The sequence below is a fragment of the Dreissena polymorpha genome, chromosome 2 (assembly GCF_020536995.1).
Source record: "Dreissena polymorpha isolate Duluth1 chromosome 2, UMN_Dpol_1.0, whole genome shotgun sequence".
In the NCBI taxonomy this organism is placed as follows: Eukaryota; Metazoa; Mollusca; class Bivalvia; order Myida; family Dreissenidae; genus Dreissena; species Dreissena polymorpha.
This window is the reverse complement of record NC_068356.1, coordinates 19,096,414-19,111,259: the sequence shown is the minus strand read 5'-3', so window position 1 is coordinate 19,111,259 and position 14,846 is coordinate 19,096,414. Positions and strand designations below refer to the sequence as shown.

Genomic DNA, 14,846 nt, shown 5'->3' with positions numbered 1-14,846 from the left:
TATGTCGTGTTAAACCAGTGCATTCATATTATAAATAAATGCATCATTACAGTTACAGTTGTTAGATAACATTCACATAAAAAAGCTGGGCAACAACAAATGGTCCACATATGTATATTACATCAAAAGTATTATGCGACACAAACCGCCTGCGTATGACCAGAGCAGATTAGATATAGTATAATGCACATTATTAATAATACAGACGGTTATTATCTAACTGGTCCCCCTGGATGCATCATACTGCTGGCGTCCAATCAACTTATTGGTATGCGTAGAGAACGTCCTTTCGTGTCAACGCACACACTTTTGCCGATCTCAAGGTTATACTGACACGTGTCGTAACCAAGGTTATAGTTCCTCGTGCACACTTGCGCGATACTGCACTCGGAGTCACGTGTGCATGGTCGCATAGGCATGCATAGCTCTTGCAAACATTCGCCATCAGGACATCCGTACGTGCACCTAATTTTTGGATAGCAAATCAGCTTGAAGGCACAGTATTCTTCGGGACAGCATCCTTCTGAGCAGTACGTGTACTGGAACACAAAATATTGCTCTCTTTTACAATCCAATACACTCATCAAAGTATTGATTCAAATTTTAGTTTTAGGATGTTGTATTTTCATAGTGCTGTAATCCAACGGCATTTATTCAAGAAAGCGGAACTTGAGGTAACCTAATTATTCTTAACAAAACAAATAGTATTGCATTGGCTAGAAATACGTGGCAAAACATATACATAAAACATTCAAAGTCTCTTGTAAATCTGTTTAGATTGGCAATGTACTGTATTTTAAACTGTGTTATGTATGTGAGTATATACTGTGTACATTGATGAGACTATAATAGATAAATACATTTAAAACGGACGATCACGACCAACGTGCAAAAAAACATATACGATATTAAATTTAACATAAGGGGTTCCTTTTTGACTTGATTGCGTACAAAAACACTGCAAACCAATAAACTTGAATAAACACACTTTGGCCTCGCGCTTAGAAAACCGGGCCTAATGCACGCACATAAAGTTTCGTTGAATATAAGCCTTGGCTTTAGTAAACACAGGATTACTAGGCGACCGCATGGGCTTATCAGGGACTACATGTTTCGCCTATACTGGATATTCGTTAAGAAGATACTCATTTAAAGAAAAAAATCATGACATATAATAGGCCTGTACGGACCGCAACGAACCTATAAGCACATGCGTGAAGACCGGTTTCAGAAAGCGCTGTCCGTTGTGTTATTAATAAAATAACAATATTAAAATCAAGTTATAATTAAACATTATTGGATATGCAAACCTTAATTCGAATATGTATTTAGTATTGTTTGCAAACATTTGTCCATTAATTTACTGACATAGGTTAGTTCTGAAACCGTAATTTCCAAAGTTTGGTCAATTTAAATACATTAAACATCATTTGTCAAACTTTTAGCATTCACAATTTTCAATTTCCCTTTAAAACAAGGCAACAAAAAAAGATTCATTTTCTCAGTGAATAAATCCTTCCATAACTGCTATTATATGACACGTTATAACAGGCGGAGTTCCGAGGAACATCCGAGTTGTGAAATTAATTTTTCCTCGGGCCATGTTGCAAAAACATTTCACCAAGATAGAGAAGGTCAAACCGGCCGTTCGTGTTACACAGATTTATATGTGTTTTATTGTGTTTTTATTTAACATTCTTATTAGCAAAATAATAAGATTAAAATTGTTATGAAAACATGTATTACAATGAGTCACGAAAAGCACACGTGTTCTCTGAGCTATATTTCATTACTTTGTGTGCTGTCAGCAAAGACTATCGTAATAAAACATTTTTCTCTTTATAAGAAAATGTTCTTGTTTTGTTTCTAATTGTTTGGAATGGTTCTCCTTGTGCGTTTCAGTACAAAATCTCACATTACTTAAAGCCATATTGGAATTGTGATTTTAGTTTAAAAAATGTTCAAATGTATCAACGATGCTTTTTTTAATATCATCAATACATTTTCCGCATGTAATTTTATAATAGTAAATATTGAACAATATTAATGTAATTTATCCTGCATAGCCTACCCAATGCTTCATTTTGTTCTACTTCGTTTGAACATTAAGAGAAATGTTAAAATATCAAATATCAAAACACTTGCATTTTAATAAGATCATTAGCCCACCATTTAAATTGTTTATATGTATGGACATGTTAATAAAATGTAAGTTTTCAATTGCAATTAACAGATGGTATTCTGTATGTATTTTATGTTAACTCTAATCATACAATTTCGTTTATAAGTATGCGTGCGTTCGTTTTTATATGAGTTTGTTAAAAAAGCAGTATCAAATAGCAGCAGTGATAAATACAAATTATAGTATACATATACCCTTCTGCTGATGACGCTTACGACCAGTAATCCGAACACAAACACAACCCATGAACATGCACGTCTCATGCTTGCTATTGAGACGAGAGACTCTGGTCCATTAAACCATCATAGGCCCGTCCTGACTGGGTTGTTCTTCCACCAGGACTGAATGACAGTATCTCTGTAGCATCAGAGGAATGTCAGATTACCTTTGATCGATTATGAGTCCAATACGAGAGCGAAGTTGCCTTCTCTTCGATAGTGGGTGTGATTCACATAATGAGGACGTAATGTGGCAGAAGAATGATGCTAATGATTTGTAATTTATCTATATTAATATAAAGTCATATTGACTTTACACGCATGTCACTTAATTCATTTTATAATCTTATTATATCAAATGTATATTTAAGATTCAAGATTCAAATGTAATGATCTGCATATTGAAATTTTTTTTAAGAAATATAAAAATATTAAAGTCATATAAATGATGTGCTATTGGTTTGTTAAAGATTGTGAATGATACCTCCTTACCATATTTCTGTTTCTTATGAGTGAGTCACAGGTGGTTAGCGTGTGGCTATGATATTAATTAGTGAAAACTTCATTTTGAATGATAAATAATCATATTATAACGAATAATTAACTTTTCTGAAAAAAACATTTCACTATCTAATATATATATAACAAGGTATGCAACTCAAAATCTGCCCAAAACGGGGTGCATCGCTTTGAACAGCCATATCTTCATTAATTGTGCAGCGATTTTCACGATCTCGGTCTTATTCAACGCAGAAATGAATTTCTTGCAAATTTTTACAAATGCTGGGTCAACTTTTAAGAAATAACACGATACACAACTCGCATGACCCAGTATTGGAGAATATTCACCGACAAACTTCACTCTAATCATTGTTCTGTTTCATAAGTGTCTGTTCTTTATATTTATTAAATGCAACTTTCAATACTTAATCGGTAGTAAAACATCGATAATCTTTACCATAATTAAATAAAGTAAATATTAAAAATGTCCTGTGCTATTGTTCGACTAATTCTTATTCCGACTAATTCTTATTCACGGTGTTTGTACAAACATTTATAGGATGCTGGTACCAGAGCAAATAAATCCTCAGCTTGATCATCGTTTTAAGGCTCTGATATTAATGTGTCGACGACATCGACGAATCTCTTCAAACACGGTTTCTCCGAAATAAAACGGGGAACAATTAATTTCACAACTTCGTTGTCTTTCCCTTTGCTTCTAACATGTCACGTGTTGACAGATTATGAAAGGGTTTATTCGTCAGGGAAAATGTATTCAATTTCGTGGCATTGCCTAAAGGGAAATTGAAAGCTGTTCACTTCCAACAGTAAATCGAAAGGTGAGATGAACATTGAAAATTGTGGGGATTTAAATGGCTCGGAAACTAATGGAACAATAAGAGGAAAGCGACAAGAAAGTAATATTGGGTCGATATGTTTTGTGTATCTCACGTTATGTTGTTTGACAATTGAATACCGTAGGTACATCATAATTATCGCGAGATAAATTTGTAGCGCACATGTCCTATGTCTGCTCAGTCTCAACAAATGACAGAGGTCTCGTTCTCGCAAATGTTGATACTGTTATTCTGTTCAACATTGTTTCTACCCGTTGGCGTGGCTGTTAAAAGCTGATTCTTATTAAAGTTCTCATCTGAGCTTTAAGTCCTCGAAAAAAACCGGTGTAATGAAATGTGGAAAATACCGGTATTAATTCAATATGACCGTGATCTATCTGGTTATAATTACCGATTTAAAGTTTGAGATTTCGTTGATGAAACTGAGTTTATGTAAAATCGTAAACGACTACATTAATCTCGAAACATAATTTACCATCGTAATGGTCGTATACAAATCGTAAATATTGATGAAACGGCCTCCATATGTAAATATGACTACGAAACGTTAGACGGGAAATTATATCGCATCAGAAAAATTATTCCGATTTATTCGCTCTGATTAACCAGCCAACGGCTCCAACAGTACTGTCAATTAACCTACATTATGCGGACCTGTTAGCTCATTTGGAACTGTGCTGATCCGAGGATCCGAGGCCTAACAACATAAGTTCTGTGGGGATTAGTGATGAGATTTTTCTACGGCCAATCTCTTCCTACATCTGAATCAATTAGGGCAGATGTAAGTTACTGATGGGAGAGTGAGCACGAAGCAATGGTAAACCACCCATCCCAAGAAGTTCGAGTTTCTAAATTTACCACCTTGATATGACTGAAATGCTTTTTTAAACGGCAAAACGATACAAATTTAATATCCGAACTTCTCGTTCTGGTATGGATGTATTGACGGAAAATGTTTGTACGACCTCTCCGTGCGATCTCGCGCACGTGTGCACGATGAACAATAACCATGGATACGACACATGCGAGTACAATGTTGAGGTAAGTCAACTCTGTGCGTTCTCCAAGCATCCATTAGTTGATATGACGCCAGAAATACGGTATATCCAGTGGGACCAGTACGAGTGTGTATTATTAATAACGTGTAAAATAATAATTGGCTTTGGTAATAGGCAAATGGAGACTATCGCATTATAGTCTGACATGTTGGATCAATACCTATCAGACGATAACCATGTACAACTATTTACAAGATTGAATGTATGATGGTCTAGTTAAGACTACACGTCAAAATGTTGAAAAATGTAATACTTCGCACATGAAGTAATGAACATAAACAAAGTGATCGTTAAGACATGAAACAAGGCGAACGACATTTGGGCTTTAAGTTTGATTAAATTTACGCAGCTTGGTCACATTTAAATCCGCAATTATTTGTTTCATTTTGTAATGTGCCAACTTGACGCCAGTTACAGTTTGAAAGTATGTATACTTCTCATTTGAGTGTTTATCCCCGTGAGGGTAGGACCCCATTGTATTAAGGGGCATAGAACGAAGAATATGAACGATCAAATACATCTGTTTTACCTTTGCCATGCTTATGAGCCTGTATTTCGAGGAAGACTAATTAAATGCTTGGTAAAGTCAAAGTACAAAATTTAGATTCGTGTTCATTTTAGATGGTTATTAGTTGTAATAGAAATAAGTAGTTGAGCTTAACCCTTTGCATGCTGGGAAATTTTTCGTCTGCTAAAATGTTGTCTGCTGAATTTCTAAAATTAACATTTTCTTCGATATTTTTCTCAAAGAATACTATCAAAATAGCAAACAGTTTGGATCCTGATAAGACGCCACGTTCTGTGGCGTCTCATCTGGATCCAAACTGTTTGCAAATGCCTTTTAAATTCGGTTCCAGCACTGAAAGGGTTAATTAAACCTTTAAAAGTTAAATGTGAACACTTATTTTGCAAACGTATAGTACAATCCGCAGCAGGCAGCATACAATGCTCCTGTAACAGAAAAATGGCAATATAATAAAGTGAAAGTACATTTACTTATGCATGGTTTGTCGCGTTACGTGTAAAATCCGTTAATTCGGACCCATTTGGATAAGTAAATAATTAGATTCATGTACTTATCACATACGTATTTCCAAGTGAAGACACAAGTTCAAACACAAATCAAACCTGACGTGATGTTTCATACGGTTTAAGAGGCTTGTCGGTGTATATAAAGGAAGTCAGTAGACAAAGCATTTAAGTATTTATTACATGTACATTTATCAATAAATCTTGACTAATTTCATAAAGGTCTATAAAAAAAGTTATATATAAATCTATGAAAAATAAAGTAAAATAATAAGAATAAAAGGACAATATTTAAGATTTTAATTAATACAAGATCAAACATAAGGCTTTTATTTAAGAACTTAAATGGTCCTATCAAATTCAATTAATGTTTAGGTCAATATTTTACTCATGCGACTTCATAACAAACTATGAAAGCCATACATATTGTAAATGCATTTTAGTACTGTAACAATATCAATTTCTAATAATATAAACCATGGTCTTTCATTTTCCTTAAAACTAAAGTTGTGAACAGCAGTAGCATGCTAATGCACTAATGATAACAGTACATCATGTATACTAATCTGACCAATGGTTGTAAATCCATCCCATAATATCTCTAACAATAAAGTAAACAAAATATCAACAAAAGGTCGCTCACCTGAAACCCTAAAACTATTCAGAGCATAACAATTTTCATGTTCTGATGAAGTTTCATGTTTTAAAGTTTGCACTATATCCATTAAAGGAAAACTTCCCAACCTCTTTGTGGTAATGTTTCATGTTAAGTGAAATGCCAGGGTGGTGAAAATTATGACCAGGGACATTACTTCAACAAATTTGAAAGAGCACCAAACATGATGTTACATAACAAATACCAAACCTCAAGGCCTTGCAGTTCAGAGATTTTTAAACATATTTTGCTATATAAATCTACAAAAGTTATGTGCCCCTGTATGATTGCCTGATTGCAACACAAATAAGCATAATAAGAACAAATTTAGTAGAAGACTACTTGACAATGTTACACATCAAATATTAAAACCCTGAACCTTGTGATTTCAGAGCTTTTTGAGGTTGTTTGAAGAAAAAAAATAGATAAAGTGACATAACTATGATGAAAATCATTCGTATACACATGTGTGCTTATTCTAAAAGCTTATGCAGAAACAAATATCCAAATTGTTCCCCCATTGGCAATACGTGCTCAAGTGAGCTAACAATAAAACAACAATTGTATTGCATTTGTCAATAAATCCACGAATGTGAATGTAAATGTGTTTAATAAGAAAAAAGTTTGTGCAAAAGTCATTTACTTAAATATTGTTTTTAGTTGTTTTCAATGTATCTAGGGTCAACCAACTTGTTGTTAAATTTAAAAGTCCCAGACTGTACTTGTCCATCATGGCTATTACTGTCATAGCCTGGCGCCTGTGACTGACCTGTACTTCCCCATGTATTGAAATGGACCAGTCCCTTGCATTTTGATGTTTACAGGACTCTGAAACCCCCCATGATTGGGACCCTGTCCTGGTCCTTGGTAAAGCCCCTGAAACCCTACATTTGGTTGCTGTGAATTCCAATCCCTGGAACTGTTAACATTGCCATCTGTGTATGTAAAATTGCTGTTTGTAGAATGTCCGTATATGTTGGCGTTCCTGCTGTTCATACTTGTTTGAATTGTAGAATCATTGAAGTGACTGGGACTAATATGGAAGTTAGGACTTGACGAAACAGGGTTCATGGGTGAGCCAATATTCCTCATGTTATTTTGAACACTGCCAGTGTCCTGTTGATTCAGGTTCCAAAACTGACCCCTCTGACTGTTGCTATTGACTACCCCACCAACAGGATTTCCACCTGTGCCAGGCATATGAGGGACGGAGGGCAAGAAACCATGTGGGCCTGATTGATTCTGTTGACCAGCATTTGTAGCCATTACTTGGGGAGACTGAAAACGACTCCCAGGTGGCTGCATGAATTGTCCACTAGGGTTTGGCAATGTTGCTGGACTGTTGTTCAGATTACATGTAGGTAGCATGCCCATGTTGCCATACTGTCCAGTGTTTGAATTGCCCGTCTGAATACCCAACCCTCCCTGTGGCTGATTCACTGACATTGTTGACGGCTGTTGCTGTTGCATATGTCCCATGTTAGCTTGGTGCTGGTTAAATGACTGGTTGCTACCTACGAAAGGAGGTGGGGGACGGGTAAAGTCTGGGGGGACATTTGAACCCTGCGCACCGATTTGACCGAATACAGGCCTAACTGGATTCATCTGGGTGCCAGGAGAATTATTGCTTAATCCTGAACTGTTATGTGATCCCGTGCCACCAAAACTATTTGAAAAGTTCTGACTGTTGTTAAATCCAATGTGAGGACTTGTATTCAACTGGGGAACAAAGTTGCCAAAGTTTTGCTGATAGCCAGTAAACTGATTGTTAGGCTGGAAACGCGGGGGTCCACCAAAGTTTTGCGGCGGTCTGTTAAAGTGAGCAGCATTTGGTCCTGGGGGCCAGCGCTGACTGCCGTTGTTACCATGGTTGCTCTGGGATTGGTTTGAAAATCTGGGGTTGGGGCTATGACTGGTATTGCCTTGAAAGGGATTCCGCCTCTGATTACCATGTTGCGATCCGTTTGACTGAGGGTTGCCTCCTTTATCTGCAAGTTTATTAAATGTTGTATGTCAGTCAAGTCAAAAATATTGATTACAACAACAAAACATAAAAAAATATATTATATTTTTAAATAAATATCAATGGATAAATTTCAGTTGAACTTTGATATCTCGAACTTGCTTACATCAAACCAATTAGTAAAAGTGCTTAGATTTCAGGATATGTTCATTCTTAGTTTATAGAAAATGAACATGGTTTAATAAATGTTTTAACATGGATTTACTGATTTGTTTTCTGTACTATGACATATTTCCACACTTCAATAATTAAAAGTTTTTGACATAAGTGGCATCACGACCATTCACACATTCAAGCGCATCAACACCTATCTCAACAAGTGAGTGCATTGAAAAATTGACCACTGGAAGTGGTTTGCATTTTTGTATTGCGAAGATAAACATTTTGACCCAGTTTCATCAAGACTGAGTATAATTGTGGTTTCTATAATGATAAGGTGAGCAATCAATTTGCCCCATTCAGGGACAAAATTGTACACACCTTTATTCATGGCATCTCTGTTCCTCTTCCTCTTGTTGCCCTGGTCACCAGCCTCTACCCTTTCTCCCTGTTTAGGCCCGCCTTTCTTCTTGCGAGACTTGGCAACCCTCTCAGCCTCATCATCTGAATACTCCAGATGCTGGACAGGGGTACACATACATGCACGATTATGTATTGAAAATATTGAAGTCTTGAATACGATGCATAAGTTTCATTGCATATTAACAGTGAATAAGATGTCTAAAAAGATCTTGGTTTCTGCATAATTCCTTATTTTTAATGTTATTTCGAGAATTCAGTGAATGATCAACTTTGAACTCAAAGAGTGACCTTGACCTTGGAGATATCGATGCAATTCTTTCGCATGACACACCGTCCAATGATGGTGAACAAATGTGCCAAATGATTTAAAAATCTCACAATGATTGACATTGTTATGGCCCAGACAATCTCATTTATGGCCATCTTTCACCTTTGAACTCAACGTGTGACCTTGACCCTGCAGATATTGACGTGCGACACACCGTCCAATGATGTTGAACAAATGTGCCAAATGATTTTAAAATCTCACAATGAACGACATAGTTATGGCCCGGACAATATCATTTATGGCCATTTTTTACCTTTGAACTCAAAGTGTGACCTTGACCTTGGAGATATCGATGTAATTCTTTTTTTGTGCAACACACCGTCCAATGATGGTGAACAAATGTGCCAAATGATTTTTTAATCTTACAATGAACGACATAGTTATGGCCTGGACAAGCTCATTTATGGCCATATTTGACCTTTGAACTCAAAGTGTGACCTTGACCTTGGAGATATCAACGTAATTCTTTTGCACAACACACTGTCAAATGATGGTGAACAAATGTGCCAAATGATTTTAAAATCTCACAATGAACGACATAGTTATTTACCAGACAAGCTTATTCCGCCCGCCCCCCATTCACCAATCTAATTACCAGTTTTTTCCTTCGGAAAACCTGGTTAAAAAGCATCTTTTCTTACAAAATAGTGATTGGATTTAATTTGAAATAAACATGATAATTAAAACACTGAAAAAAATACAAATGTATCTTTCAGAATAGATTGCACTCCAGAGGAGCTAATACAAACTAGAGCTTTGTCACAGAAGTGACGAATACCTCCACATGCCGCATTGACACAGAATATTTTGCGTGTTGTCTTCACAAAAAACAGCGGACACCATGCTCAATGTTTAAAACGCACTAAGTGACCCCGTGACCTGGTTTTTGACCTTGCATGGCCCATGTTCGAACTTGACCTACACATCATCTAGATACAACTTCTAACCAAGTGTGGTGAAGATCGGATGAAAACTGCTCGAATTAGAGAGCAGACACCATGCTGAATGTGTAAAACGTACTAAGTGACCCAGTGACCTAGTTTTTGATCCGGCATGACCCATATTCAAACTTGACCTAGACATCATCTTGATTCAACTTCTGACCAAGTTTGGTGAAGATCGCATGAAAACAACTTGAATTTGAGAGCGGACACAATGCTATATGTTTAAAATGAACTAAGTGACCCCGTGACCTAGTTTTTGACCTGCCATGACCCATGTTCCAACTTGGCCTAGACATCATATAGATAAACTTCTGACCAAGTTTGGTGAAGCTCTGATCAAAACTACTTGAATTAGAGAGCGGACAACAGGCTGAATGTTTAAAACGCACTAAGTGACCCCATGACCTAGTTTTTGACCCGGCAAGGCCCATGTTCGAACTTGGCCTAGACATCATCAAGATACAACTCTTGACCAAGTTTGGTGAAGATCGGATAAAAACTACTTGAATTAGAGAGCGGACACGGACCGACAGACTGACTGACAGACAGACAAGCTCACTCCTATATACCCCCCTAAACTTCGTTTAGTGCAGGTATAAAAATTATCAGTGCTCAAGCTTGGCCTAAATTAAAGGGCGCCCCGCCCTGCCCTTCTGAACATCCGCCCTGCCCTTCCTAGGGCTCCCCCCCCTGCCCTTAAAAAAAAATAAAAATATATATTTTTTTTTTTTATTACATATGATTAAATAATTAATCTCTTATTACATTGTATTTAATTTATTCCTCATTGTAGACATTATATTTGAATGGTGTAATTATAATGGGAATAATATATTCTGACAATTATTAATAACATATAAATTAATATGCAACAGTAAGCATTCCTGAAACAACTGTGCGCTCGAAAGTGCCCTTTTGACAAATTACTTCACGTCGAAAGTGCCCTTTTGACAAAAAAGCCCCCCTGCCCTTTTCAAATCCTAGCTGGAGCACTGATTATGAAATACATCTGATAAAGCCTACCTTTTCTGGTGGTTCATTATTATCTTCCCAGGATGCATCAGACCCTCTGATGCTGAAATAGACAACATCTGCATGTAATAAAAATGAGCCATAAATAAAGCCATCGGATATCACTCACCCAGCATTTTGATTTATTATCAGTTTGACTTTGTTGAGGTTTATGTGTGTGTTTGGTTGTTCAGATATCCTTAAGGAATTATGTGTGCATACATTTGTCTACACAGTTAGAGTGCTAGGACTTAATACAGTAGAATACAAACATGTTGTTACGAATGAAGATTATTACAATATAAGTCTATATTAAATGTGGTGACCACTAGGGCATAATTGAAACAATCTTTGTAGGACTAATATATGATGCTACACAACTAATATTTAATCAGTTACCATTGCCCTTCCAAAGTAGACAAGGGACAAAATTGTCAAAAAACCAGGTTTTCAGTTGAAAAAGTCTGATAAAGAGAGACAATTTAAAATGTGTATTGTTAACCTCCTTGTGTAAAATTGACCTTGATTTCAATTAGAAAACAAGGGCTGTTTGTAAAACATGCATGCCCCCAATATGGGCTGTCAGTTGTAGTGGAATCCATTGTGTAAATACGTTTTTTGTCACTGTGACCTTGACCTTTGACCTAGTGACCTTAAAATCAATAGGGGTCATCTGCCAGTCATGATCAATGTACCTATGAAGTTTCATGATCCTAGGCCTAATTATTCTTTAGTTATCATCCGGAAACCATTTTACTATTTCGAGTCACTGTGACCTTGACATTTGACCTAGTGACCTGAAAATTGATACAGATCATCTGCCAGTTATGATCAATGTACCTATGAAGTTTCATGATCCTAGGCGTAAGCATTCTTGAGTTATCATCCGGAAACCATTTTACTGTTTCGAGTCACTGTGACCTTGACCTTTGACCTAGTGACTGAAAATCAATAGGGGTCATCTGCCAGTCATGATCAATGTACCTATGAAGTTTCATGATCCTAGGCATAAGCATTCTTGGGTTATCAACCGGAAACCATTTTTCTATTTCAAGTCACTGTGACCTTGACCTTTGACCTAGTGACCTGAAAATCAATAGGGGTCATCTGCCAGTCATGATCAATGTACCTATGAAGTTTCATAATCCTAGGCCTAAGCATTCTTGAGTCATCATTCGGACACCATTTTACTATTTCAAGTCACTGTGACCTTGACCTTTGACCTAGTGACCTGAAAATCAATAGGGGTCATCTGCCAGTCATGATCAATGTACCTATGAAGTTTCATGATCCTAGGCCTAAGCATTCTTGAGTTATCATCCGGAAACCATCTGGTGGACGGACCCACGGACCGACCAACATGTGCAAAACAATATACCCCCTCTTCTTCGAAGGGGGGCATAAAAAAAGTCTGATAAAGAGACAACTTAAAATCAAAATGTGCATTGTAACTGATAATTCATAGTTACATAGTTGTTTCAAAATCAATCTATTTTTAGTTGTGGCAACCTTCACCTTGGAGATATTGACGTAATTCTTTTGTGCGACACACCGTCCAATAATGGTGAACAAATGTGCCAAATGATTTTAAAATGTCAAAATGAATGACATAGTAATGGCCCAGACAAGCTCATTTATGGCCTTTTTTGACCTTCAAACTCAAATTGTGACCTTGACCTTGGAGATATCGAAGCGATTCTTTCGCGCAACACACCGTCTAATGATGTTGAACAAATGTGCCAAATGATTTTAAAATCTCACAATGAATCACAAAGTAATGGCCCGGAAAAGCTCATTTATGGCCATTTTTGACCTTCAAATTCAAATTGTGACCTTGACCTTGGAGATATCGACGTAATTATTTCGCGCGACACACCATCTCATGATGGTGAACAAATGTGCCAAATGATTTTAAAATCTGACAATTAACGACAAAGTTATGGCCTGGACAAGCTCATTTATGGCCATTTTTTACCTTCAAACTCAAATTTTGACCTTGACCTTGGAGATATCAACGTAATTCTTTCGCGAGCAACACCGTCTAATGATGGTGAACAAATGTGCCAAATGATTTTAAAATCTGACAATGAACAACAGAGTTATGGCCCGGACAAGCTTGTTCCACCCGCCAGCCCGCCAACATTCGCCAATCTAATAACCAGCTTTTTTCTTCGAAAAACCTGGTTAAAAATTGTGACCCCTGGGCCATGGTCAGTTTTTACCAAGGAACATGATTTGAGCAATCTTCGTAGAGGACCACTATATCATGTTACACACCAAATATTGATTCTGAGTCTTGCCGTTTCAGAGGACAAGATTTGGTACATTTCCACTTAAAGTCTATGTTATCTCTGGTGACCTTAATTTGCATCGTGCCGGAATGATATGTTACAAATTTGAAAGAAGGTCAACCAAGGATCATATCCGTGAAATTAAGTGATGATCCATCCATTGGTTTAGATGTTATTTAAAGCTAATTGTTGACAACACACAAGGGAAAACATAGGAGCGCCACCTACAATTGTAGCTCACCATACCACTGTGTGCTCAGTTAAACTAAATAAGGAAACAAGTAATATCCAAAATGGGGCCAATTTTGACCACAGGGATATGATTTGCATAGACTTGGTAGTGGACTACCATAATATTTATATGAAACATGCTGAATACCAAGGCTCTGGGACTTAGGAGAACAAGGTTTTTAAGTTTTCACTATAAAATGTGTACAAGAAAACAAGTAATCCCCAGGGATGGATGGGATTTGGGTGTGAAGAAAGCAGTTTTGACCCCAAAGGTATAATTTAAACAAACATGGTAGAAGACAACCACACAATGTAACAAGCTGAATACCAAGCATCCAGCCTCGTGGTTTACAACAACAGCTGTCACCATAGGCTGACTTATGCGCCCTATAAACGCTTGATAGAAGTAATGAGCTTTTTTCGAAACCTAAACGCAGATTTCGAAACCTAAACGCGGACCCTAAGTTCAAGGTCAAGGTCACAATGGTCAAAATTTGTGTGCGCATGGAAAGGCCTTGTCCATATACACATGCATGCTAAATATGAAATTGCTATCTAAAGCGACATAGAAGTTATGAGCATTTTTCGAAACCTAAACGCAAAGTGTCAAGGACAGACAGACAGCCTGATCACGATATGCCTCCTTTGGGGGCATAAAAATCAACATATCCCCTGGGGAAGGGCAAGTAATGACTACAAGGCCTGACAAGAACAAACTTGGAAGAGGATAAGCATACAAAATTACACGCCCAACCCAAATACCATACCTAACAATCCCGCTTATCCAGATTTTTTCTTCACTATATGAAGATAAGAGAAACAAGAGATGTGTTTGTCAGAAACACAATGCCCCCTACTGCGCTGCTTAGAAGCCATATATTTGACCTTTGACCTTGAAGGATGACCTTGACCTTTCACCACTCAAAATGAGCAGCTCCATGAGATACACATGCATGCCAAATATCAAGTTGCTATCTTCAATATTGCAAAAGTTAT

General features: G+C 37.0%; 1 protein-coding gene across 3 annotated transcripts in view; it reads right to left on the bottom strand.

Moving 5' to 3' along the window:
• Positions 1-6,007: 6,007 nt before the first annotated feature.
• The window catches only part of LOC127866095 (uncharacterized), a 41,607-nt gene continuing 32,768 nt past the window's right edge, over positions 6,008-14,846 (bottom strand). For all 3 annotated transcript variants that reach the window (XM_052406490.1, XM_052406489.1, XM_052406491.1), the window contains 3 exons: positions 11,341-11,392; positions 9,004-9,142; positions 6,008-8,488 (listed from right to left, as the gene is read on the bottom strand). In XM_052406490.1, the coding sequence (XP_052262450.1) occupies positions 7,245-8,488; positions 9,004-9,142; positions 11,341-11,392 (1,435 nt within the window). In that variant the 3' untranslated portion in view covers positions 6,008-7,244. The remainder of the gene's footprint in view (positions 8,489-9,003; positions 9,143-11,340; positions 11,393-14,846) is intronic.